A 27,092-nucleotide genomic window follows, 5' to 3' on the forward strand; every position below is an offset into this window, starting at 1 on the left:
TTCAGTCCCTTTTTTTTTTTAATTCGTACAAACGTGCACAGTGAAAATGATATTAACAATCATGACGAGAGCACAAATCTCAGGCGAAGTTCTTTTTGAGGAAGTTGATGAGTCCGTTGGTGGACGCGTCGTGGGAGTGCACTTCGGCGGCGTCCTGCAGTTCGGGCTCGATTTTCTTTGCCAGCTGCTTGCCCAGTTCCACTCTAGTAACACACGGCATATCGTTATTGAAATATAATAATAAATAATATAATATTCATAATAAAATCACATGGAATCAACTTTCAAACTGAGTGGAATAAAAAAAAAAGGGTCTCACCCCCACTGGTCAAAGCTGTTAATCTCCCACATCAAACCCTGGATGAAGATCTTATGCTCATACATAGCTGTAAAAACACACATTTTTTAATTATTTAAATGAAAAATAACCCCACTTCTGACGCCACCATCATAGGTAATAATTTAAACTCATGTTTGATAACTATGGAGCTATTCCAAGGATAACATAGCTCACTTGTGTGTTTGCAGAATAAATGGATCCCACTTCTAACGCCTACTTGGTATTAGAATATATAACCCATGGATGGATCCAATTTATGACACCAACTTCGTGGGTGGCCCCATCACTCTTGAGAAACTCAAGGACATGTTTATTGTTGTGGTTGTAGTTTGTATTGCAATGACGATCCCGCTTCTGATACCAATGTGGAGTCAGAAGTTGGATTCTACACTCGTGTTTTCCCACTTCTGAAGTTGGCGTCAGCAATACTGTGAGAAATGTGCGTTCGATCAAGAATGTGTTTATTATTGTGTGTATCGTTTGCAGTATGCATTGCAATGATCGACTGATCCCACTTCTGACACCAAAGTGGATTCAGAAGTGGGGCTAATCATGTTTTCTGCCAGTGTTTCTTAGAGCATAGAGCTGTTTGCTTCATTTCATAACAACAATAATGCTCAGTTCTGAGTTTGTGTCATCCCACTTCTGACACCAATTTGGTGCAAACGTGTGTAAGAGTGATTTTTCTGAGCCCCGTCAATAACAATAGCAATAGTTACAGATCCCCACTTCTGACACCGTCACATCTGTTCTCACCTATGAGAGCGCCAAGTGTGTGAGGGGTCAGTTTCTTGAAGATGATGGAGTTGGTGGGCCGGTTTCCTTGGAACACCTTCAAGTACACAACAGGAAGTATGACATGAGAAAAGCGGATGAGTTATGCTGTGTGTGGTTGTGACGCACTTTGTGCGGCAGAATCTTGTCCAGAGCCTCCCCAGTCAGCCCGCTGGCCTCCAGCTCCTTGCGGGCCTCCTCGGTGGTCTTCCCTCTCATGAGAGCCTCCGTCTGGGCCAGGAAGTTGGACACCAGGATCTGCAGAACCCACAGCATTGTTTCAGAGACATTTGATAGTCATGCATTACAATAATGTAGTGTAGAATGCTCAAATTTGTGCATCAATGGACGGACCCCACTTCTGACACCATTTTTCCAAGCGACCCTCTGACTGGAAAATCATGCTTCGTAACTAGGGGGTGTCTTTTTTTGTATTTGTAGTTTGCATTTAAATAGGTGGTAGATCACACTTCTGACACCAAATTTGTGAGAGGCCCAATATGACTCGAGAATAATGTGTTCTGACAAAAAGATGTTTATTGTTGTGGCTATGTGTGAATCCCACTTCTGACATAAATTTTAAGCACCGCCCTATCTGACTAGAGGACTGTGCTAAGATAATGATTATTTTATGAATGTCTGATCTCACTTCTGACACCAATGTGGCGAGTAGCCTCATCTGACTTGAGAAGCATGTGTTATGTTTATGGTTGTGGTTATAGTCTGCACTATGATGGCTGATGGATCCCACTTCCGACACCAATTTGGATAGTGGCCCTTTCTGACTAAAGGTATGTATGTGTGTTATAACATGTTGTGATGTTTGTTGTGGTTATATCTTGGGTTAAAATGCATGATGGATCCCACTTCTGACACCAATTTGGAGCACCACCCTACCTGGCTAGAGGACTGTGCATTCTAACTAAGATAATTTATTTTATGATTCCACTAAACATTTCAATGGCTAACAGTCAGAACCCACTTCTGACACCAATGTGGTGAGCGGCCTCATCTGACTTGAGAAGCAATTATGTTTTTGTTTTTTTGTTATAGTTTGCAATGCAATGGCTGATGGATCCCACTTCGATTTGGAGCACAGTCCATTCTGAAATGTTTGTTATAGGAGCGTGTTTTTGTTGTGGTTATATTTTGGATTGAAATGCATGGTGGATCCCATTTCTGACACCAATTTGAGTGGCCCCTCCCTATCTGACTATAGAAATGTGCATTCCAACAACGATATGTATTGTTATAGTTGGAGTTTGCCTTCCAATGGCTGAGAGCTCCCACTTCTGACACCACTGAGCTGATGTTGGCTCATGCGCACTTGCCTTGTGGTGCAGGTTGTTCCTGACGGGGTGCTGCGACTGTGCCGGGATGAGGAAGTCGGACGGGACCATGCGCGTTCCTGAGTTACAAGCGCATCATCACAGTGACATCATCCGAATGGTCTTGGTGTTATGGAGCCGTGCGTTGAGTTGCGGGTACCTTGATGGATCAGCTGGTAGAAGGCGTGCTGCCCGTTGGTGCCCGGCTCGCCCCACACGATGGGTCCGGTGTGATAATTTACTCGAGCGCCATGTTTGGTGACGTATTTGCCATTGGACTCCATGTCGCCCTGCGTCCGAAACATGCATCAGTACGAGGGGGTTTCTCACTGAATGCAAATGTTTATCACGGGTTGTTAAAGGTTGCAAATGGTTGCAAAGATGTTTGCTGACGTTTTTGTTGAATTTTGAACATGTTCAAAAGCGACTTATATTGTATAACACAAATTCTGTTGTATCTTGTATCTTTTTTTTTTTTATTGTTTTTTGTAGTGTAGGCGTTAACCTGCTGGAAGTAGGCGGCAAAGCGGTGCATGTACTGGTCGTAGGGCAGCAGGGCGTGGGTCTCCGTGTGGAAGAAGTTGATGTACCAGATGCCCAGTAGGGCCAACAGCATCGGAGCGTTTTTATCCAGGGGAGCCGTGCGGAAGTGGTTGTCCTGCAGAGATGCATTTAAAAAATATGAAGATTATTATTTTCTCTGTATGTAACATTGACCTTTGTGGATGACCCACCATCCAGTGCGCGCCTGCCAGGAGCTTCTCAAAGTTGTCAAAGCCTAATGAAGAGGGGAAAAAAGGTGTCAAAATAAGAGCATGTTGCTTCTTGGTTGGTGTCATGTTGCAAAAATGGCGCTCAGATTTCATCCTTTATTGCAACTCAAAATATATAATTAGGAATGTTTTTTTTTTTTTTTTAAATCATAGCTAATAGTGAAATAATAATAATCAATAATGTTAGCTCACAGAAAATTATTGTTGTAACACCTTGCAAGAATTAATAACTTAAATTTGTAATATAATACTTTTGTTTAATTAAAATTATTTTCGAATTGAATTATGTATTAGAGCTAGTACATTTTTATTTTATATTCTATTATACAAAATTTTAATATACTGTTTGTATGTATGATGTATACAGAATATATTTTATAATAGCTGGAATAGTTTCACGTACATATAAAATTCTGTATTATTGTTATCGTATTATAAAAATAATCAAATGAGAAAATAATTATACATTATAGAAGATAATATAATAATGATGCTTAATTATAATAAATAAGAATTATTATATGTAACAATACAAATATCATTATTATAACTAAAATCAATTCAAGAAAATCCAATTGTAATATTTTGTTATACTTTTTAATTTAAATAAATATACCCACTGTCCAAATAGTATAGAAAATGGATAAATAAATGAATGTGAAAGATAAGATTATAAAAATAACATTTATAATTATGATTTTATCTTTAATGTAAAACTGGATGATAGCCTTTTAATTACTTCCATTTTTATTGTAATTGTTAATATTATTTATAGTCCACAGTTTGAGACTTTTCTTTTATTCTATGCGATTATAAATTATCATTGCATTTTATATGTAATGTTTTATTTTATTTAGCGTCTTAGAAAAATATCCTGTCAATATGGTTCCTTGCCCAGTAAAAGGCCACATAACTTGTAATGTACGTACCAATGTGCAAGGCGATGGCCATTCCAATCGCTGACCACAAGGAGAAACGTCCCCCAACCCACTGAAAGTACAAAACGCAACACAATTGAACAAACGCATTCATACACAAATCAAAACGTGACATGGCGACATAAAGGCCTTAATGTAGCCGCCGCCGCAGCACTTAAAATAGCAACCAACACAGCCCTGTGACCTTTATCTATGTGTCAGCTTGTCCAGTAACCTCTGCCGGGGAGAAGGTCACCACCAATAATAACCGTGTGGGAGGCCTCTGATTACCCGCCAGCTGTGGGCTTGAAAGTTCTGCTTAAATATAGTCGCCATACGGAAAGAGCACTCACGTCCCAGAACTCAAACATGTTCTCCGTGTCGATGCCGAAGTCCTTCACTTTGGGCTGGAAGACGGAAGGGCCACAATTAGCTGGGGATGTAGCTAGCTAGGTTTGAAATAGATGTGGGGGACTTACGCCATTGGTGGAAAGAGCGACAAAGTGTTTGGCCACTGCGCTTTTCTGTGGAGAAATGACAAAACGGTCAGCGGTTATTGTTTACCCAACGTGAACGGCACAGCTGGCTGCTGTCTGAGCTCGCACTCACGTACGTCTTTGGCGTGCTCCAGGAACCACGCTTTGGCCGACTCAGCGTTGGTGATGGTTTCCTGAGTGGTGAAGGTCTGACAAAAATCACCAAGATGACAAAAATGGAAGACATATACGTTAGATGTGCGGGACACTAAATGTGTTTGGATTTTTCATAATAGTTTTTAATAGCTTTTTCTGTTTGACTTTTGTTTGTTTTTTTAAATAGGTTTCTCGAAAATAAGTAGTTTTTATTAATTTTTTTTACATATGAAGAGAGTATTTGTCAAGTGCAAGGTAAGGTCACTAAGTATTATGTAATAAAGTAAAGTACAATCCTCAAAGGATTGTTTGACTTCCATTCTTTAAAAATAAAAATGCAAAACAAAATACAGAAATAAATACATTTAACTTATTCACTGCCATTGACGGCTATAGACGTAAAAAAATCATTTAAACTATTTCTATTACTTTAACATTTTTTCCCACTTTAGTTAACAAGAGCATGAAAGCCTAGATTTTTTTTTATTGTATTAGGACAGATATAAAATTTGGTATTAATCGTGAGTTAATTACGATTAATTGAATTTTAATGGCCTGATGCCCCTATTTTTTTATAATCTTTTCTTTTAATTTTTTTTAAATAATCTTTTTTTTTTTTTTTAAAGAAAAGATTATAAAATAATAGGGGCATCAGGCCATTAAAATTCAATTAATCGTAATTAATCGCATGACTTCACTAGTTAACGAACTATTAATCACAAATTTTATATCTGTTCTAAATGTACAAAAAAATAAGATAGGTTTTCATACTCTTGTTAACAAAAATGGGAAAAAAATGTTAAACTAATAGAAATAGTTCAAATGAATTTTTGACGTCTATAACCGTCAATGGCAGTGAATGAGTTCAAATGAACCGCGAAAGCTCATGTATGATATTAATTGACAAAAACGAAGGACATTCTTGCTAGACTTATGCTGCATTCGAGGAAGGTGGGAACCTGGAAGTTAGACATATCCCACTTGGATTCAAAAAAATCCAAATAGTCCCTGATGTTTTAGGAAAAACATACTTTAAGTTTCATCGAGGTCTCTAATTTGACTTTTTAGGATCGTCAGGACTTTTCAACTCTTTGCTAAATTGTCTTTGCAAACCCGCAAAGTACCTTGGAGGCGATGATGAAGAGGGTGGTCTCGGCGTTGAGCTGCGCCAGCGTCTTGGCGATGTGCGTCCCGTCGATGTTGGACACAAACCACACGGCGGGCCCGTCCTTGGAATACGGTTTCAGGGCCTCCGTCACCATCAGGGGTCCCTGCCATTCGCCAGAACACATCACAAGACGTTACTTGACACTACTTTCCAGGTGACTTCATTTGACCTTCAAACTTTTCAAAGCGCTTCTAAAAGTGTTAAACAATATTTCAGTTCTTTCTTTACAAGTCGGCGGTTTCTACGACATCATTCAAAACAGGTGTTTGATTCATGAATGCATTTCCTGGTTCAATTAGATGCGTTTCTTGTAGAATGATTGTCTTAGTACGACGAGGAAAATCAAGTTGAAAAACAATGCGTAGCTCGCTCCCAAATTCAAAACGCTGAGCAGAGCGCAAACGCAGATTACACTCGGAAACCTAATTTTGGCAACCCGCCAAGCACGTTGCTATCTTGAAGTTTTGAAAAGCGTCGGCGATCTCGGGACAATGGAGGGGTTGCTCTTATCACATCTCCAAAGACGGATGTTTAGAAGACTCCCATTCATAATTATCTGGTTGCAAAAAAATCATTTTGCCATCCTTGGATCATGAATCAATCATCTGTGAATTTTGTAATTAACTCATTCACTGCCATTGACGACTATACACGTCAAAACTTCATGTGAACTATTTCTATTAGTTAAACATTTTCCTTTTTTTTTTGAAAACCTAGATTTTTTTTTAAATTGTACATTTATAACAGATATAAAATTATCATGCAATTAATTACGATTAAACGGCCCTTATTTATTATTATTATTTTTTAATTAGGCTCGTCGGGCGATTACATTTTTTAAATTGTAATTATCACAATCATCTGTGAATTTTGTAATTAACTCATTCACTGCCATTGACGACTATACACGTCAAAACTTCATGTGAACTATTTCTATTAGTTAAACATTTTCCTTTCTTTTTTGAAAACCTAGATTTTTTTTAAATTGTACATTTATAACAGATATAAAATTATCATGCAATTAATTACGATTAAACGCCCCTTATTTATTTTTTATTTTTTTTAATTAGGCTCGTCGGGCGATTACATTTTTTAAATTGTAATTATCACAATCATCTGTGAATTTTGTAATTAACTCATTCACTGCCATTGACGACTATAGACGTCAAAAATTCATGTGAACTATTTCTATTAGTTTAACATTTTTCTTTTTTTTTGGAAAACCTAGATTTTTTAAAATTGTACATTTATAACAGATATAAAATTATCATGCAATTAATTACAATTAAACGGCCCTTATTTTTATTTTATTTTTTTAATTAGGCTCGTCGGGCGATTACATTTTTTTAATTGTAATTATCACAATCATCTGTGAATTTTGTAATTAACTCATTCACTGCCATTGACGACTATAGACGTCAAAAATTCATGTGAACTATTTCTATTAGTTTAACATTTTTCTTTTTTTTTGGAAAACCTAGATTTTTTAAAATTGTACATTTATAACAGATATAAAATTATCATGCAATTAATTACGATTAAACGGCCCTTATTTTTATTTTATTTTTTTAATTAGGCTTGTTGGGCGATTACATTTTTTTAATTGTAATTATCACAATCATCTGTGAATTTTGTAATTAACTCATTCACTGCCATTGACGACTATAGACGTCAAAAATTCATGTGAACTATTTCTATTAGTTTAACATTTTTCTTTTTTTTTGAAAACCTAGATTTTTTTAAATTGTACATTTATAACAGATATAAAATTATCATGCAATTAATTACAATTAAACGGCCCTTATTTTTATTTTATTTTTTTAATTAGGCTCGTCGGGCGATTACATTTTTTTAATTGTAATTGTCACAATCATCTGTGAATTTTGTAATTAACTCATTCACTGCCATTGACAACTATAGACGTCAAAAATTCATGTGAACTATTTCTATTAGTTAAACATTTTCCTTTTTTTTTTTTGAAAACCTAGATTTTTTTTAAATTGTACATTTATAACAGATATAAAATTATCATGCAATTAGTTACGATTAAACGCCCCTTATTTTTTAATATATATTTTTTTAATTAGGCCCGTCAGGCGATTACATTTTTTTAATTGTAATTATCACAATCATCTGTGAATTTTGTTATTAACTCATTCACTGTCATTGACGACTATACACGTCAAAAATTCATGTGAACTATTTCTATTAGTTTAACATTTTTCTTTTTTTTTGAAAACCTAGATTTTTTTAAATTGTACATTTATAACAGATATAAAATTATCATGCAATTAATTACGATTAAACGCCCCTTATTTTTAATATATTTTTTTAATTAGGCCCGTCAGGCGATTACATTTTTTAAATTGTAATTATCACATGACTTCACTAGTTAACGAACGATTAATCACAAATTTTATATCTGTTCTTAAATTTACAATAATTGATTTTCCAGGTTTTCATACTCTTGTTAGCAAAAGTGGGGGAAAAAAAGTGAAATTAATAGAAATAGTTTAAATGAATTTTTGACGTCTATAGCTGTCAATGGCAGATTTGGCCATTTTCATTCAAAAGTTGAGAAAAACAAATTATAAAGTGCATTTTAGGTTCATTTATGAAAAAGTTCAAATACTCACAAGATCCGACCCCCCTATTCCGATATTAACCACATCTGTAATGCTCTTTCCCGTGTAGCCCTTCCACTGACCGCTACGAACCCTCTGCAAAAAACAAAAAACAAAACACACCAAAAAAACACACAAATGTGACTTGACTCTTTTTCTTTACAAATGATTTGCTCTGACATTGAACTCACATGACAGAAGTTCTTCATCTTGTCCAGAACCTTATTAACATCCGGCATCACATCTTTGCCGTCCACCATTATGGGAGTGTTGGAGCGGTTTCGCAGAGCCACATGAAGCACAGCGCGACCCTACAACACGTTTCATACATAAGATTCAACCACGATTCACAAAACTCCTTCTACAGATGTTCAATGTTGGCTCTTTATCCTGTTGGGCGACCTATGACCTTTGGCTGAGACCAAGCTATTTCACACAGGGCAATTCACTACAGAATATGTACCCTGCTAATCCTAAATGCCTGAAAAGATCATTGAACTAATGACTGACAGTCTTGAGATTATATTGTACATATTCAAGACACTGCTTTGTTCCGGATGTAGCAAAGCAGCCCCGGAACTCAAGAATGATAAGAAAACAGTGAGCACCTCAGTGAAGTTGATCTTGTCTCCGGCGAACATGGTCTCCCTGGCCGCTTCAATGCCTCTCGACTTGGCCTGCCAAAGACAAACCACGCGGTGCGTTAAAGGACACCGAAAATGCTGGGATTTTTTTTGTCCTTCCCCCAATCGTGACAATTTACCAGCTCAACCAGCATCTTCATGACTTCTTCGGTGATGAGGTTCTTGGAGTAGTCCAGGAGGATGTCGCCGTCGTCGGTCTGCAGTGTGAGGCTGCACAAACCAGAGGTGGGAGCAAATCAGAATTTTTTATTCATCCAGGTCGTTTCAGGCTTCATCAGTTCATGCAACAACAAAAAAAAAATGGAGCCTGGACATATGGGCAAGGAGACCCATACAGTCGCTCATGCATGTTTCAGCGTTTTTTGTTTTTATTAAAAACAACAATCAGGCTGAAACACACAAATACGTAATGAAAACAATTGCAACGAGCTGCTATTGGCCACAACTCAGGAAACCCGACTCCAGCTCCTGATGCCACTCATTAGGCCACACCCCATAAAAGGGAAATCACCCCCCTAAAAAATTCTTGACAATAATATCTTCTAGTCTAAATAGTTAAGTTAAGCAGCGAAATCCAGCCATTTTTATCAATATCAGAAGGCGGCCATTTTGCCAGTTGCTGTCGAGTGAAAATGACATCGCAGTTGCTCGGGTAACAACCAATCACAGCTCAGCTTCAGAAAGCAGGTGAGCTGTGATTGGTCGTTGCCTGAGCAACTGTGATGTCATATTCAGTGAGGTCACGTGTCAAGAAATGCTTAAGGTTGACTTCTCCTTTAAAGGCACATCCAACATGTAGCTTACTGTAAATAGAGTCATTACTCTTTATAAAACTAATGCTTTTACAGTACATTGCCATCAAGCTAAAAATCGGGGCTCTTTTTGGTTGACTTGATTAATGCCATTTCAATTCTCTCATAGTGAAAAAAAAAGTATTTGAAGTTGGAGGAATGAGCTGAGTCACAGAACACATCAACCCACGTTCTAAAATTACTAACTGAAGTCTGACTCGTGTCAAGTCATGTGACTCAAGTTCCTCACTTCGGACGCAAAAAATGATGTAGCAGAAGAGGCCTGTTTATTAGGGATGGCTCCTACCTGAATTTGTGGAACCTCTCCTTGTCGCCGTCAAACATGTGCCTCATGTTGAGGCTCAAGGCGTGAGCCGTGTACCATTGCTGCAGCCGCTGGAAGACGGGGTCCTGCGTGAGTCCCATGTTGCTGAGTCCGGAGGTGGGCTGAGTGGGTGTCGAGGGGGTGAGCGCAAAAGCTTTTTGAGGGGTCACACGGGCTCCTCCTACTCTTACTATATTCAGAGCTGGTGCATGCATGTCAACCCCCACCTCCCTCACTCCCACCCGCCCTGTGTGTCCTCCAGGGTGTGCGCATGTTGGGCGCTAAGTGTCAAAAGTATAGTTACTCGGTACTTAAGTACAAGTAGGCCTACAAATAGAAAAAAAATACTCTAGTAAAAGATGATTTAACTATTTTACTGAAGTAAAAGTAGAACAATACAAACTCTGAAATCCATTCCCGTTACAAACATATGCGGAATAACAGGCAGGTTCATAACAGGCTAAAATCGGGTGCAGCTATTATGTTCAATATCCCTCATTAACTTTTTAAACGATAATAATTGGACATACAATTACAGTATAATAACATTTCTACAGGTGCAAAATGATGCCCTGCTGGTGGAATTTATGGACCAGCACGCCCCCTATCGTCAGTTTGCCCAAATTTAATCAAACCTGCTGCAGTAGTCTTGATTCAACGTTAGAGAGCGACAAAGCCTCAGTCTTTGTGACGACCTGACCGTTTGATTAACTAGTACTGTAATTCATATATCAGCCTCGGTTTTAGTTTATTACCAACAATTTACTTAAATTGCATTTTAATAACACACATTGCTGTCTTAAACAAAACAGCAAAATGTACTGTACTGTAATCACATGACCAGCCTAGCTCTTGTTTTACTGTGAAATATTCACCGGAATTTTTTTTCGACCATCTTGACACGCTCACAGATAGAAAATTCGCTCACTGTTTATTGTGAAACGTTCACCGGAAGTGTTTGCTTTTATTACATCGGACTTGACTTACTCGTCACACAGACAGGAGATTCGCTGTCAAAGAGGGTGGATGCCAGAGATGGTAAGCGATGCGCCTTATTTCTTTACTACCTTGACATTTTCATTCAATTTTATTATATTTATCCCCTTTATATCGTATTGAGCTGGCGTTTGTGGAGCATTACTGTGTTTTTATCGGTCGTGCTTTTCTAATGCTTTTCAGTCGTGTCGCAGAGAGGCTAGCAGGGGCAAGCTAACATTAGCCCCACGTAGCTATGTCGCTAAAACCACTGAGTACACATGAAACATCCTTGCGCCCATTATCGGACGCACAACCCCCCTCGCTCACCCCCCACTTCACGATTGACAACTTATAGCCACTTACGTCTCCGTGACAGGCTTCTGTTGAGCTATGCCATACTGTTGAGAAGCTAAAACTGTCAATTTTGAACATATTTGTCTCTCTTCCGATCGAAACCACCCACTTTTGGCTCAAGAGGGGAGGAGCGATTTCGTGTTGGTTATTTATATTTTTCCACGCCATCAAATTTGCTTCGAGGGACCTCGTCGTCTTGACAACGGTTTGCTGAATGAAGGAAGGTAAAAGTGTGTTTATTAATCGAGTATCGTAATTGTGTAAGTCTAATTGTTAGCGAGGCTCGTGTCCGATAATGGACCTGGTTAATTGTGGACTTGCTCATCGCTTATATACATGGGAGTTTAAGACAAGTTAGCACACTCGTGTTTGATGTTAGCTCGCGGCTAACTAACTAATAGCGTTTGATTTAAATGAATCAGCAAATAGGCTGTCTCTGCCTTTATGACACTCGTGTGTGTTTTGCTTTATAGCAAGACAAAGGGTGACTGGGTTGTCAATAGTAATACGCTATTATTATTCATAGCTGCGTGATGCCGCCGGCCGGAGTTTCGGTGAAACCGGCGAGTGGAGGATTCCTGCTAAATAGTGATCTCGTCTGTTTTAAAACTATCGCCTCATACAAAATGGACACAAGCGCTCTAACGACGCTTTCCATTCCACACTGTAGTGAGCCACCATTAAGAATAACCTAATGTAAACCCTCGTCTGTGAGCTGTAAACATAACTCCTGGCCACCTGAAGATGAAATATGCCATGAAAACATGTGGAATGTGTTTCCTGTTTTGCTCTTTTGGAGTCCGACAGAGCCAGACAGACTGTATATATCTAGAACTGTAAAGGCACTTAAGATGTGACTACCACTTTAAAGGAGACAATATGCATTCATTTTCACGTCTACCCATAATTTAAAGCAGTAAATCATTTGATATTCTATGGTTCACCATTCACATTTTTTTCGTAACCCTTTTCACTCACCTATTTGCCATTTCTGTGCTCAGGTCAAAAGCAATATAAGCAATGCTTTGGTGCCTTTTTATGGAGGACCAAAAGTGCCAAAATTTAAATAAAAGAATACACCATTAAATAAATAAATGTGTCATTAATTAATGAAATTACCTATGATTACTTGTATATGTATAGGGGTGTTAGAAAAAAAAAGATTCAGCAATATATCGCGATATTACAGTGCGCAATTTTTGAATCGATTCGATATGCGGCCGAATCGATTTTTAAACATCAATTTTTTGGGGGGAATATTCAACAAAACGTCTTACTTATGGTTAGGATTCACACATTAAGCATGGAAGAATGTTATATTAATGGAACATTAAGCCTTAATATTTTATTTCAGTGCTGTTTGAACATGAAACAGACTGCAACCTGTTTATTAAATGCAGTGGTTTACTGATTAGTATTTTCTAAATTTTATTTTAAAAAATCGCAATAGTATATAATAAAACAAAATATATAGATTCGTAGCGGGATTAATCGTTATCGAATCGTGACCAATGAATCGTGATACGAATCGAATCGCCAGGTGCTAGGCAGTTCACATCCATTATATATATATATATTTATTTCATGGTCACTGTTGAGGTGTTTCACAAATTTATTTTATCTGTTAAACTCACCCATCAAAGTTTGGTGGGCAGGTCCTAACACCTGATTGGTCACCCTGCTGACCAAGTCAAGACAAATGCATCTCAGAATAATGAATTGATGCAGAGTGAATAGCTAGTAAACACAATTCGATAGGTTGGGTGGCGCGAGTCTCCTCAATAGGTGCGTTACCATTAGACTCAGATTTACGCCCTCATGAGGTGCTTTTTGAGACGTGTTGAAATGGATCACAAGACGCCTTTTCGGAATTTTACTTGGTTGGGTAATCTCAAACCAGAAGACCAGAAAGAAAAGAAAAATCATGTGTAGTTATTAAAATAAAGTTGCAATCTTATAACAGAGAATTGCAATAATTGTGAGGAAAAAAGTTGTCTTTCTGTGAGGAAAAAATATTACATAGAGTTGAATTTCCCTTATAAAGGATTCAAATTAAATAGTCTTTTTTTCAGAGAAAAAAATGCCAATGTTATGAGAAAAAAGTGGTATTTTTTTTAAATGAAAATGCAATTTTTAACAAGTGAAAGTCACAATATTCCCACAAAATCAGCAATATTACCAATTATTACTGTTAACTACTTAATACTAAAATAAAAATGATAATAAGTAAACTTTTGTGGCATTGTAAAATTATTCAAACAAAGTTGCAATAGTTTTACAACAATAAAATTGCAATATTCCTCAAAAAAAGTTGTAATTTTTAGCCAATGAATGTCAGTATTTCTACATTGCCATACCATTCACTCTTGTCCCTTTGTCATCTTTTTTGCTGACTTTGCACAGACTCCCCACTAAAAGCGGGGCCTCGCTCACTCAGCCCACTTGTTGACATCTGCCACAGCTGTGTCACCGTGGAAATACGCGCTTTGCTCTGCAAAATTCCTGTCTCGCCTTCAGCCCATTCTCCTCCCGAGCGACGGGCTGATTCAGCGCTGCGCTCGAAGTCCCGTCGCTCGTTTTCTCTGCGTTTCAACACGTGACCTCGCGCCCGCCTCATCCGTGTGCGGCCAAGGTGACCAACCAGTCACAAGCTCACTGTTTGCGCACACTGTCATGTGTTGTGCACCTGAGTGATGTTTGCTTGCCGGGCAACCCTCCCCTCTGCACATTATTCGCAGCGGCATCTCCCGGCAGGCAAGGTTGGGGGAAGGGTCCGCTTTGCCCCGGGGCCACGATATTATTAGATGCAAGGAATTCCAGCATTTGCTGCAGATGATCTCAGCTTACACGGTCTAATTGAGGCTGGCGTTTTCACGGATGTTTTGCTTTTTTGTTTTGTTCGATGCGTTAGCTAGAGAAAGGAATAAAAAAAACAGCTAATGTGAGCTAAAATGCATAAAAAAAACATTAAAAAAAAAAAGAGTGAAAAAATTAAGTTGTGAGAAAAATTCAATGTTATGGGGAAAAAATGAACAGGAAGAAAGTTTGCACTATTAAGTGAATTCCCACATGAATTTAAGTCATATGAGAGCAAATGTGTAGTGCATTGGGGTACATTTGAAATAAGTCAAAAGTTGAGTTAGGCAATAAAATTGCAGTGGTAAGAAGTTTCTTCAGATTTTTTTCAAAATTATTTTTGTAAAAGTCACCATATCGCAGCATAATTGCAATATTAGGAAATTATATATTTTTTTGTGAAAAAAGTGCAATATATTATAAACAAGTCATCATTTTAATAGGAGGTTGTCAAAATTAACACATCCCCTTATATGGATGGTTACATTTCCGCTTAAGGCTCTATAATTAATATGATAGATCACATTTATTTCAATTTAAGTAGAAGTCCTTCAATCTCATAAAAAACAGTGTTTTTTTATCCAGATTTTTGTGTGTGCAATATTATGAAAAATGTGTTTTTAACACATTTGCAAATCCCCAAAAGAATGTCATGTGTATGATGTAAAAAACATTGACTCTTTCATTGTTTGCCAAAGTTATACTAAAGTATGACATTGTATTAACCTTAGCCTTTGATTTTCTGTTGGAATTTTACTGTCGTAATATTACAACAACAATATAGCATCTTGTTCTTCTTTAGACCAAGCGTTAACCAGCTGAGACTGAGTCAACATCGTCTCTGTTGGTTGCAGCCAAGCCGACTAGATTGTTCTACATGTCCCTAGTCCTTCCCTTTCTGCTTTTCTGTCTTAGTTTTTTTTCTCATGTTTTTGACCAACTCAAGGCAGCCTTGACGATCTTTCACAAGGTTAAACTTAGCAGTGATGTAAGGTGATCTTTATTAATTTAAACAGGAAACATCTTTTCCTCTTGCTTTTCCAGGCAAAGGTCAGAATTCGGGGCTATGTGATATGTTGTCCGACAGAACTCGAGCTGTGGTTGGGTCTAACTTAACTGTCTCTGTTACTTCATACTTATATTTTTCCATCGCTATCCCAATAGAACGTTTTGTACTCTAACATACCGGTTTTGAATTTGTTGTTCCAAGAAAGAATTCTCCCTTTTGTCCCGGCTTTGCTGGTAAAACCACCTCCGCGTTCGTCGCCCGGGCTTACCAAAAGCATTTTCATGCCCGCCGATCGCCCCAGCATACTTTCATGAACGGGACCGACGCCTTTCAACACCGCTCATACTCGATGGAACCCACCGCCGGGACGCACTCCATTGTGCGCTTCTATTCTGGAGAGGATATCACAGCTAATTGTGTTTGCTCTCAGCGCAGTGCTGACAGGCAGGTGCGCTTTGTGCAAAGGCTTCCGTGGATCACAGCGGATCCACACCCAGAGACCACTATTAATGTTGTCATTTGAAGTGAAACTGAATGTGAATTTGAACCAATTCATGGGCCATAAGAACCGAGCCCTACAACAAATTGTGAAAATTACGAGTGGCGTATAGATGATTTTGTTTCGGGAAAAAACGAAAACAAACCTTAAGTATGGTATGTCACCGTTTCACCATTTCACAACCCATAGAAACAGCAACTGTCTGGTAGTAATGACACACCGTTATGTTTAGCTTTTTAACACCGGTAGCTACTTCCTTAGCAAGCAACCCTGTCTAAACTAGCTCCTCCCTAACATACAAAGACCTTAGAACAGTTGATAAATTACTTCACCGTACTTCATTGACACCAATTACCCAGGGCAGTAGTGCTGTTTTTTTGGCACAAAACAATAGTCAGACGTGTATTTTTTTTATTTTTATTATATGGAATAGCTGAGGACAGGTTGCACAGGAAAATTTGTAAATAGTTACATTTGCGATTGATTAGAATCAACCGTGCTGGAGAAAACATAGTATGCCAACGTTCTATACGGGCGGGCATGTTAATGTGGCGGCAGAGGCGACACTGACCTGTGGGGGCCTCTTGTTAAAGTGGCCCGTGTGCTATTTTTATTGGAGCCATAAGCTACTTACAGTGGCTGCTCTGACATTACAGGTTAGCCTAATATTATCCCGCCCGGTCAGCGTCTTGACTGATACCAGCTATTAGGGTTGACGCTGTTTTGCTTCGTAGCTTTCGCTGCACTTTTGTTGCACTTTTGGCACAACCGGTGAGGATTTTTTACAGCGACGTGCGTAACAAGAACGGGGCTGGCGACCATACGTCGCAGACAACCTATAAACCTGACGTTAGCACCTCCAGTTATTCCGGAAGTAACCTGACACTGACCACAGACGGTCTATTGTTGCACTAGTTAAATTGTAGCGAGGCCTTTATTTATACTTGCACACGTCATACAGCTGCGTGTTTTCTTTTTTTTCCGAGTGCTGGAATGCAGAGACCCGCCACAATACGCTCCTTGTGTTCTCGGGGCAAAAGGCGCTCCTGTCGCGCAGTTGCTCATGGCACTTGTCTTGGGTTGACCCTCTTGACCCTCAATATGGTCCATAGAATGTTGGATACAAAATAGTGCTTTTAGTGTAATAGCCACTGTCAGATTTGTTGTGTTTTGCAACGTTCCCGTGACCACATCATGTCTATATGATGAAAACCATGTACAGGGTGTCCTTGGTTTGTAAAGTTCTGTTCCTACGGCAGCGAGTTTCTTTGGACTTAAGACTATTGTCTGTTAGCTCACAGAGCTCACAGGCTATACTGCCTTCTAGGGTGCGTGGATGATACTTTTGATGCCGTAATCCTGTGAAATGGTGAAAATAAGATCCCTTTTTACCAGATTCCCATGTAATTTCTCTGGCCTCTATGTTAGCCTTCTGCAAAGTTTCAGTTTTGAAAAAAACAAAACAAAAAACAGTTTTGTAGTTTTGGCGATGTTTTGACTGTTTTGCCATGTTGAAATGAAAACAAAGTCCAAAGTTTTTTGCACAGTCCTGTAGCTCTTATATACATCGACATGGGATGCGTTGCTGCTTTTCCTGAACCGCTCCTTCCTTTTGAAGCTGCATTAGGCCAAGAGTTGAGTGGGGAAATAACATTCCTGTGCTTCATTGGCAACAGATGTAAGGGAGAACCCCCCCCTTGAGCCCAACCTTTAGTAGCGTCTAAAATCAGTGCGGCATGCAGCTGTTTCTTTTTTTCTTTTTCTTTTTTGCCCACGGAAGCCAAAATAGACTTCATGAGCGAGCTAATGCCCGGCCTTGTGACGGCAGCGTTGCCGCGTCTGCCGCTGCAGATGGATAAGGAGCTGTCAGCATGCGTTGCAGCTGCCACATCCGGGCCCCTATTAAACTACCTGACGGCCACGCAAGCGTCGATTCAAAAGTAGCTGCTGCAGAAACTCAAAGAATTGGCTTTGGCACAGCAGCGAGGATGGGCCGAGTGCGAGTGGATGAAAACGAAAGGCAAATGACTCAACAAACCAATGTGAGTGTGTGTAGTGTACATCCGCTCAGGAAAGGTTACTAGGCACACATCATGTAAGTGAGTCAATGCAAAGTAGATGTGCGTCAAAAATAACATTGTTTAAAAAAAAAGAAGTGAATCCAGGCACAGTGACAGGTAAATTATACTTCAACACAATAGCATACTTTGGCTATTACATTTTTGTCTCTGGCGACAGGCAGGTTGCTCCAGGAAATTTAAGCCCCTTCCCGTCGCAGCTGACACGAGCGCAGGGTTAGAGCTAACATTAGCCCCCGAGGGCCCCCCTGCAGTGGGGGTGGCTCGGGATCCTCGATCCCGAAGTGGACGTATCACCACATGTGTTTTTGTTTGGGTGTGATCGCCAATGCAGTTTGGGGGGGGGGGCCGCAAGAGGTTGACTGGTAGTGGCGATACTCTCGGAATAACCACGACCTCTTTGAGATTTCTAGAAAGACGAGTTTCTGCCAAGTAGTACAGGGTAGTTTTACTTTGGAACAGTAAATCTGACAAATGTAAAGCTCAAGACTGTGTGTGTACATCATAACCCGCCAATGATATCTTAAATCAGACCGATATCGATGTCTCTTTGTTGCCAATATCAGTGAAGGAGATCTGGACTTAGATATAACCTAATTCTAAGCGTTGTTCTCTTCACTGGCCAAGTGTAAAGTCCATGATCCGCATGACTGACCAATAAGAAGGGAAGCATATTCCTTTATAGTTGGCATACATTTTTAGCATTTAGCAACATTTGCTTTTCTGAGTCCACAGACTACTGACCACCTCATTTGTTCAGTGGCCACAGTTATGTCACAAATGGAAAAATAAAAGACTTAATAAAATTGTAGTCTAGCTTTGGTGATGATTTTCTCTTGATACGTGAACACTGCAGTGTTGACCTCCGCCTTGGCAAATCAGCTTGAGTCTACATCCAACGATCTGTATGGCCCTGTAGAAACAATGTTTTCTGTACTATAGTTAGGCTTTAATCCAAGACATCTTTTTAACCAAGTGAGTCGGTCAATGAAAAAAAAAAAATACACTTCATTCCTAAATCGAGCGTATATGTTGCGAAGTAAGGAAAAGTCAAGTGCAACTGACTTGGTGGCCTCCTGTGTGAAAGTGGATGATGGCGTGTGATTAGCCTCCAGGTAGCTGAGGTCAGGTTTCCTGTTTGCCTCGCTCAGACTAATGCTGCATTAAAAAGTGTGTCAACCTACAAACACAGAAGGCCACCTGGCAGCTTCCCTGTGGCGCTAATCTCTTGAGACTCACAGGTCAGCCCAGTTTACCCTGGTTAGCTCTTCTCCATTCTCCAAGGGGTTAACGCGGTTAGCATGCGGTGTCTAGCCTGCAAAATGCTAGTAATCCTCAAAGGAAAAGTCGAAGTGTAAATTATAAATTTTAAGAAGCTGACCTAACGGCGATAAGACTTAGTTTTTTTTTTTCACAGTAAATATTACAAATTGAATTCATTCACCACATTAGACAGCCTTCAGGTGATTCCTTAATTGCTCTTCAAGCATTTTTAACTGTAATACATGTAGAATCAGAAGGTAATAACAACCACTGTTTAATAAAACAAAGAGAACTACTTCCCCCTTGGTAAACACTTGACGAACAGGTAATAGAGAGGTAACAATTTCCATTCTCTCCCTGTTGAAAAAATGCTGCGCTGAGCAGCCAGACAAATTCCAACTTGCCTTCAACGTAAGCTCCATATTCTGTTCCATGGTAGTTATCGCAGGTAGGTAGCATAGTAGACTAGTGATTATCACGTCTGCCTTAGGGTTTGAGACCTTTGTCGAATTTGTATGATTTCTGCATGTGTGTAGGTTTTTGCTGGGCTCTCAAAATTGTCCAGAGGTGCCTTTCTGCCTTGAAGTCAGCTGGGACAGACTCCAGAATAATAGAAATAGAAAATGGATAGATGTTTTTTATTGTGCTTTTTCATTTTGCCCTCACTGCCACCTTAACACAAAGAAAAAGCAAACCCCCCCCCCAAAAATTGGTCACGTGTGCCATCTTTGTTATTGTGGTACAGCTGAATTGCCTTTTCTGTTTCAGGAAGCGCAATGAGCGTCACTTTTGTCCCTTTGCGCTGAGGTCACCAGTTTCCCTGTGCTCTCTCTTTCCACTCACACGGCAACAGGCGAGGGCTGTTCGCTGTTTGGGAAAGGAAGCGGGGTCTGAAGGTCGGCGGAATGTTGTCGGGGATATAGTCTGTGTGTGCGTGTGTTAGAAGGCGGTGTGGTGACGACAGCGTGTTTTGCCCGCTCTCTTCCATCCCAAAACACAGACACTTCCGGCGTGGTGATACCAGATACCAACGTCTGTTCCACAAACTGATAGTGATGGAAAATTTTCACCTAGCAAATATATGTGTGATATGATTGGTGTGGGACGCAACTAACTATTTTAATGATCGATCAATCTATTAATTATTTGTTTTCACTTTAATGGATGAATCAGATAAATACTGGAGTGAAAACCTTTCTCCCACTTTTTGGAATGACCAGCTATCCAAATACCTTGTATCCATGTAGTCCACTTTGGTCGCTGTGTTGGATTTCAGGTACTATTGTTCTTTTTCGACCGGATGATGAAAGGATGAATTCATATTGAATATGTGACTGTCACACAGTTTGTGTTTTTATACCAAAAAATAAGGAAATAACAAAATTCTGGTTGCCTTCAGATATTCTCGCTACCGAATGTCCACACCAGCGTACAAACGAATAGATTCAGTCCAGTGGCAAGACCCGGTTGCGTCTGGCTGGTAGAATGACGCGATTGTGCCTGAGACAATGTTTCTTTCTTTGTCTCGCAAAACAATGGTCTCTTCGCTTGCGAGAACTGATAGACACTCTGAGGTGGTCATTGTCTTGAAAAGTACAAGTCACAGCAGCCGCCAAGCTACTAAACTACTACTTAACGAACAGTTAGCAAAGCAAAAATGTTCTTATTTTTTGTTCCACCCTGGTTTATCCAACAAAACCGTAATGTCCACTCAAAGCAGTTAATGTTGGCCTCGTGTTTTTAAGTGGGAAAAGTCAGCCCAGTTTATTTTGGGCCATAAATGAAGCTCATCCTTCCTCATCGGACACATTGCTAACTTTCTTGTCTCTTTTTACCACTTCCTTAGGAAATGACCTAGAGGCCTTACAGATACATTTGTGCTCTTGTCGCTGTAATCTGCATCCGCGGGCAAGTCCCACCTACCTCAGCCGGCACACGGACGGGAAAAGCAGGAAGCCCGTCTGGTGGGGTGGTGGACACACGGAGCCAAGTGGCGCATTTGGAGAGGAGCACCTTGAGACGGACCGGATCCGGCTCATCTACACAGTCTGGAATTGGTTTGCATGTTTGTTTGTTTGAAAAAAAAAAAAAAACATTTTCTAACCTCCATGCTGTTGACCAGTGTTTTGTTTCGCTCATTTTTGCTTTCAATTTGATTAATTTCTATTTTCATCAGTGAAGGGTTTCTATATGTACAAAAGCTACAGACTGTATGAAGAATTATTTTCCCCATCTTCTAAAGGAAGGCTAATGCACTTTAAACCTTGGCTCTAGGATCAGTTTTTGAAGCTAAACCAGAATTTTGGAGGCATGCATCTTTATATGCAGCTGGCTTGCATGTAAACACTTCACATTGGCTCCTGGCCCTCTCTGCTCGCCACTCCTGCCTTTGGATTCCCCCAAGGCGAATTGAGATGAGCCTCCGGCAGGCAGAATTCCTCAGTGGTCTTTTTACGTGACCTGGACTGTCGCGTTTTGAGCGTTTCTTTGTGTGGTCGAGAGTTGTTTTTTTTGGAGCGGAGAAAAGCAAAACAGAAACAGGATCTTCCGGTGCTGGTGCACCACCTATGTATTGTTGCAGTGTGCAACAAAGTAAAATGGACTACAAGCGTCGCTTTTTGCTCGGCGGGTCCAAGCAGAAAGTCCAACAGCACCAGCAGTACCAGATGCCTGAATTGAGCCGGACCCTTAGCGCCTCACTGGCCGCCTCTTGCTCGGCCTCCTCGCCCATGGGCCTAACGGGCGGCTGCCACCCGCCCTCCGCCTCTCCCACCACTGCGGTGGCCGACATCCAGCAGGGCATCTCCAAATACTTGGACGCCCTCAACGTGTTCTGCCGGGCCAGCGCCTTCCTCACCGACCTGTTCAGCAGCGTGTTCAGGAACTCTCACTACTCCAAAGCAGCTATGCAACTGAAGGACGTGCAGGAACACGTCATGGAGGCAGCCAGCCGGCTGACGGCGGCCATCAAGCCCGAGATCGCCAAGATGCTGATGGAGCTGAGTGCCGGGGCCGCCAACTTCAAAGATCAGAACGACTTTAACCTGCAAGATGTTGAGGTAGGTCCTGGAATTCCACCAGAATTTCTAATTGCAGTTGATACTATATGACATCATTGCTTTTATGTCCGCATTATTTATATCAGAGCAGTGTTTGGTTTTGTTTTCTATGCTAGTGACATATAGTGGTAGGCATAATCCATTCATGCAATGACATGGTTAGTAATGGAGTTAATAATGTGAGGCCACAATTGGAAGACATTTTTGCTGAGTGAAAATATCTTCATTCCAATTATTCATGCAACTACACAAAACCTATTTGTTGAGCACTTTCTGTGTTCTGTTACCTAGAACCAAGAGAACCACAGGCTGTGTTTTGAAGCTTGGTCATCGCTGTTCCTTTTTGCCCTTCTAGCCTTATTGCCAAAGTGCACTTATGTCTGCAAGTGCTCTCCACTCCGATGACTGACTCGATGAATCAGTGTTTTCCAGCTCAAGTTCCCCACCCTCTGTTAGTATAGTGTGAGAACCTGAGGCCGGCGTGTGAAAAACGTGTGGCATTCTACATGATCTTCATACTCACCACTGAATTTACACTTCCTGTGTCGACAAGGGAGCCATTTGCTCAAACACACACACATTATGTTAAGTTCCACCTCAACCCGTTGACCAAAACACTAAATGCGGAGTCAGTAAAACAGCAATTTTTTTTAATTTTTATTTTTAACAAATCATTTGGTGAGCTTGAGTCCCTGCTTATTGAGAGGACCAAAGTACAGTAGTACCTTGATTTACTAGGGTACCAACTTACAATCTTCCGTGTTATGGGCCGTTTTTCGGTCATATTTTGTATGTGTGTACGACGGCGTATTAAGGTAACGTGTATATGTGTGTATATATATATATATATATATATATATATATATATATATATATATATATATATATATATATATATATATATATATATATATATATTTTTTTTTAACAGGGTCGGGGCAATATTCAGAGAAATATATTTTCTTGCAAATTTGCCACTTTATAAAGTGGCAAATTTGCGAGGAAAAAAAACAGATTCATACGTTTTGGTATTTTTTTATATATTATATTATATATAATTATACACGTGGCCCTAATACGCCGTCGTAGTGTGTGTTTTATTTTATTTGTGCTTTGTGTTGAGAGCCAAAATTGGCGGTATGGACGAGCTTTAGCTACATGGCGCATTTAGCTTGAAAAGCTAATGTAGCAATCTGTATCTTTACTCACTGCCCCAACATCAACATTCTTTTTCTACACAAAGCTGATGAATTCCTAAAATGTAAATTTAGAAGCTAATTGAAATAAAACTACTAACTAACAGTGCTAAACACAGTTTAAAAGAAGCAGTTAAAGCAATTGCCACTGACCTCACTATGCATCGAATTAACCTTACCAGGTAAGCCGCAGTGGCTGTGTTGATGTGCACTGCAGACAAGACGAGCGTAATTCACGGTAACGTCTTTCGGACATTCATCTATGGATCAAAGCCTTGTGAGATGTGAACGACTATGAATTATGACAGATCTGATTGACATCCACAATTGGGCAACATTTAAAGTCTAACCCCCCCCCGACAATTCTGGTCTGTGGGAACTGCGGTCAGGTTGCTGTCGGAGAGTGCTGCACCTCTACTGTGGATGTGGCTTTGCCCAAAACAGGAAACACTTGCGCACCGCTGCCGGTGAAAACATGACTATCTGTGGTCTCCAAAATATGCGCGCATGAATTTTAGAGGAAGCGCGAGTCTGAACGTTTTGACCGCACGCCTTGACCGTCTGGCCGCATGTATAGGGCTGAGTTTGTTGAAGCAGGAAAAAAAAAAACCTTTGATACGTCTTTTACCACACGCTGACCTCATTAGGATGTTTTAGTTGTTTAAGGCACATGACCAGTGTCGTGTTTGATAATAAATCACACATGCATAAAAACATGAGGTTTTACATGGGAGGTAGCCCTAGGAAGACTTTTGGTGCAGAACATGGTCTCTGAGGAAAACAAAATGCCAATCTAATAGCTGCTAATACAGGAAGTCTCATTACAAAAGGTATTTGTGTCTGAAGAGGATTTTTCCCCCTGCCTGTCTGAGAGGAGAAGAATGCAGTCTGGCAGCAGTTTGTTCTATGAACTCTTCAAAAAGGAAAAAGGGGCAAATACAATAGTGAGTTGAGGGAGTTGTGGTATGTAACTGAGGCTTTACTCCATTTTTTTTCTTCTCTGACTGCACTCATCTCACTTTCTTTCCTTTACCCGCCAAAATTTCAGATCAGCAAGCAAGGCACTTTTCCCACCCAAATCTTAGCATGTATTTGCAGCTAAATAAGCACCATTAGAGTCACTACATATTTTCTATAAAGGATTTATTCATTTAAAACTATTAACAAGTCTGGTATATTACAATTTATGTCAAGTGGCAACACAGACCTCTGTGGATTGAGTTTTACACTGTGAACGTGTGGTGATAATTTCGTGCTACTGTTAGCTACAGAGTTAACAATGGCATTCAATTAACAATTTAATACACATGTGAACAAAGGCATCTATGTGAATGGACTATTTAGTTAGTCACTATAGTCCACATAACGTCAGATCATCTTTGACACTGCTCGTGGAACCGGTTTGCAACATGAAGACTCAACACAGAGACTGTTAACATGCTTTTGATACTGCTGTTTTGATTAGCAATATACTTCAAATGGACTCAACTATTTAAAGTCTGTGTGAACAATAGTGTCCATAAACCAAGTTAATTAGTAACTAATTGTTTTATTTAATTGGTATGCATTATGATTTCAGTTCAAGCTGCTCAACCATCTGTCCCTTTCACAATTAATGCAGCATTTAAAAGGTCCATAAAATGTCACATGTACAGAACTTTAAGTGCACGAATATTTTTGACACAGCCCGTTTGCGGATGTGCGTTTAGATGACGTCGATCAAAGCTCATGGCACGGCGACCTCCATTACAAAAGAATGCACTTAGTAATTGTGACAGTCACTCACACGGTTGCCAAGTGTCATCAATCACATTGAATAATAAATGGAATTAACAGACACCTAGTTCAGTCTAGTGGATTTTATTCATTGACATTTTATTCATTAACATTCTTAACTGGCGATTAAGTCTCAAAATATAAAACAAAAAATATGCGTGAAAACGAGAACTTTTGACCAATTTCATTTTGGCGGCGGTGCACTTGTTTCTCTTGTACAACTCCACATGAGACATTTCCATACGCCATTAAAAAGGCAACTTTTTAAGTCTCATTAAAACCAAAATTAGTTTATAAAAGTCCTTATTTCAAGTAGTGAAAAGGAAGTTCTTTAAATTACTATTGTTAGGAAATAACTAACCCACCAGATTTTCGTCTTTGGCACTGCGTTCAAAGTAGCCATCTGGTTACCATTTCAAAGTCTCACCCCCTTAAGCAACTCTAGATTTTCATGCATCACGGCCCTCCACAGCAGCAATACTGCAGGTGTTCTCAGACAAATAGAAGGATACATGTTGATGGCTTCATGATTCACCTTATTTGGGCTAAAGGGGCCCATTATCATTTCTTCTTCTTCATATTTTCCTTGACTGTGGGATCTCGCACAGCCAATCACATGTGTTCTCCATTATCTGGAACTGCGGCCATATCTTCTTTTTTTTTTCTCCCCACTTTGTTGCTGTGCATGACTTTGTAACATTTGCTTGTCATCCTGTCAAGCTGTTGTTCAAATGATGACATATGCTTGTTCTGGTTGTATGGAATGAGTCCAAATTTCATTGGCAGGCCATGTGTCTTGTGCGCTCATCTGTTCTCTGTCTGCATTGCATGCTTTATTCCCACTGAGTTCTTATGGGTTTTATGACATCATCACTAGATGTTGAGACTTCTGCATTTTTCAAGTATCACAATTCCCCAATTGTTGTGGGTTACAATTGAGATGTGTCATGGCAGCGTAAATAGAAACAACAACAAAAAAGCAAGGAATTGGATATGTTTTGAATTGGGCCTTTCAAATGCGATACTAATCGGATATCTGCCAATGAGAGTGCAATGTAACACACAGATAGGATCATATTCCTTATCCAGGCCGTCCATCATTTTGAAACTGAAGCTACTTCTTGAGTACTAATTAATGTGAAGGGCTTCCAGTTGATAACAATAACAAATGTCCTCAAATTCCCTTAGGGTTAGGGTTGGGAATTTCTCACAATTATTAGGAAACAGAAATATCAAGAGGCAACACTTTTATATAAATATCAGCAAGTGTTTCCATTCTCAAACTTAAACATTCCTCGGAAATAAAAATGTCTTTACCGGCGAGCTATTTTTATTTAGAACAGGCCCGCAGGCTAATCAACACTATGTTGGTAACACCTGACTTATTCACATCCGCGTCTGCTCAAACAACACCAATTAAAAACACAAAAAGAAATACAAGACAATTAAATATGGTCAAAATACACCACGTTGGTACGTCCATTAAAAGAGAAAGATAATTCCTGATGGCTGCAAATGGAGTAATTTGAAGGCATTATCCTCATTTTATTATTTTCCCATAAAATTACATAAATTAATGTCAATTTTCTAGGGTCTTTTTTCAACCAAATAAAGAATGCTGCGGGCCAAGTTTGGCACACAGGTCATACTTTGCCCACCACTGCTCATGAGTGACCATGGAAGAAAATAGCCCAGTTTAAAATAAGCC

General features: G+C 39.6%; 2 protein-coding genes across 6 annotated transcripts in view; one reads left to right on the plus strand and one right to left on the minus strand.

Annotated features, from left to right (window-relative positions):
- gpib (glucose-6-phosphate isomerase b) lies at window positions 1–15,850 on the minus strand. 3 transcript variants are annotated; one of them, XM_077563370.1, is made up of 19 exons: window positions 15,782–15,850; window positions 10,299–10,438; window positions 9,320–9,410; window positions 9,165–9,233; window positions 8,748–8,867; window positions 8,569–8,652; window positions 5,889–6,035; window positions 4,746–4,817; window positions 4,612–4,656; window positions 4,486–4,539; window positions 4,145–4,205; window positions 3,177–3,220; window positions 2,948–3,100; window positions 2,603–2,732; window positions 2,446–2,522; window positions 1,244–1,372; window positions 1,097–1,172; window positions 320–386; window positions 1–203 (listed from the first exon to the last, which is right to left on the minus strand). In XM_077563370.1, the coding sequence occupies exons 1-19, from the start codon at window positions 15,815–15,817 to the stop codon at window positions 80–82; spliced, it is 1,719 nt and encodes a 572-aa protein (XP_077419496.1). In that variant the 5' UTR covers window positions 15,818–15,850; the 3' UTR covers window positions 1–79. The 3 variants fall into 3 exon arrangements, with proteins under 3 accessions (XP_077419496.1, XP_077419495.1, XP_077419494.1); XM_077563369.1 differs by lacking the exon at window positions 15,782–15,850 and adding an exon at window positions 11,658–11,736; XM_077563368.1 differs by lacking the exon at window positions 15,782–15,850 and having other exon boundaries at window positions 10,299–10,722.
- garre1 (granule associated Rac and RHOG effector 1) overlaps window positions 11,266–27,092 on the plus strand; it is a 27,966-nt gene continuing 12,139 nt past the window's right edge. The window contains exons 1-2 of one of the 3 annotated variants that reach the window (XM_077563364.1): window positions 11,266–11,354; window positions 21,200–22,412. In XM_077563364.1, coding sequence (XP_077419490.1) covers window positions 21,921–22,412 — 492 coding nt within the window. In that variant the 5' untranslated portion in view covers window positions 11,266–11,354; window positions 21,200–21,920. Of the gene's footprint in view, window positions 11,355–11,448; window positions 11,873–14,179; window positions 14,281–21,199; window positions 22,413–27,092 lie in introns of those variants that run through there. The other 2 variants (XM_077563366.1, XM_077563367.1) reach the window with 2 other exon arrangements.

This window comes from Vanacampus margaritifer, chromosome 4, assembly GCF_051991255.1.
Source record: "Vanacampus margaritifer isolate UIUO_Vmar chromosome 4, RoL_Vmar_1.0, whole genome shotgun sequence".
Lineage (NCBI taxonomy): Eukaryota > Metazoa > Chordata > Actinopteri > Syngnathiformes > Syngnathidae > Vanacampus > Vanacampus margaritifer.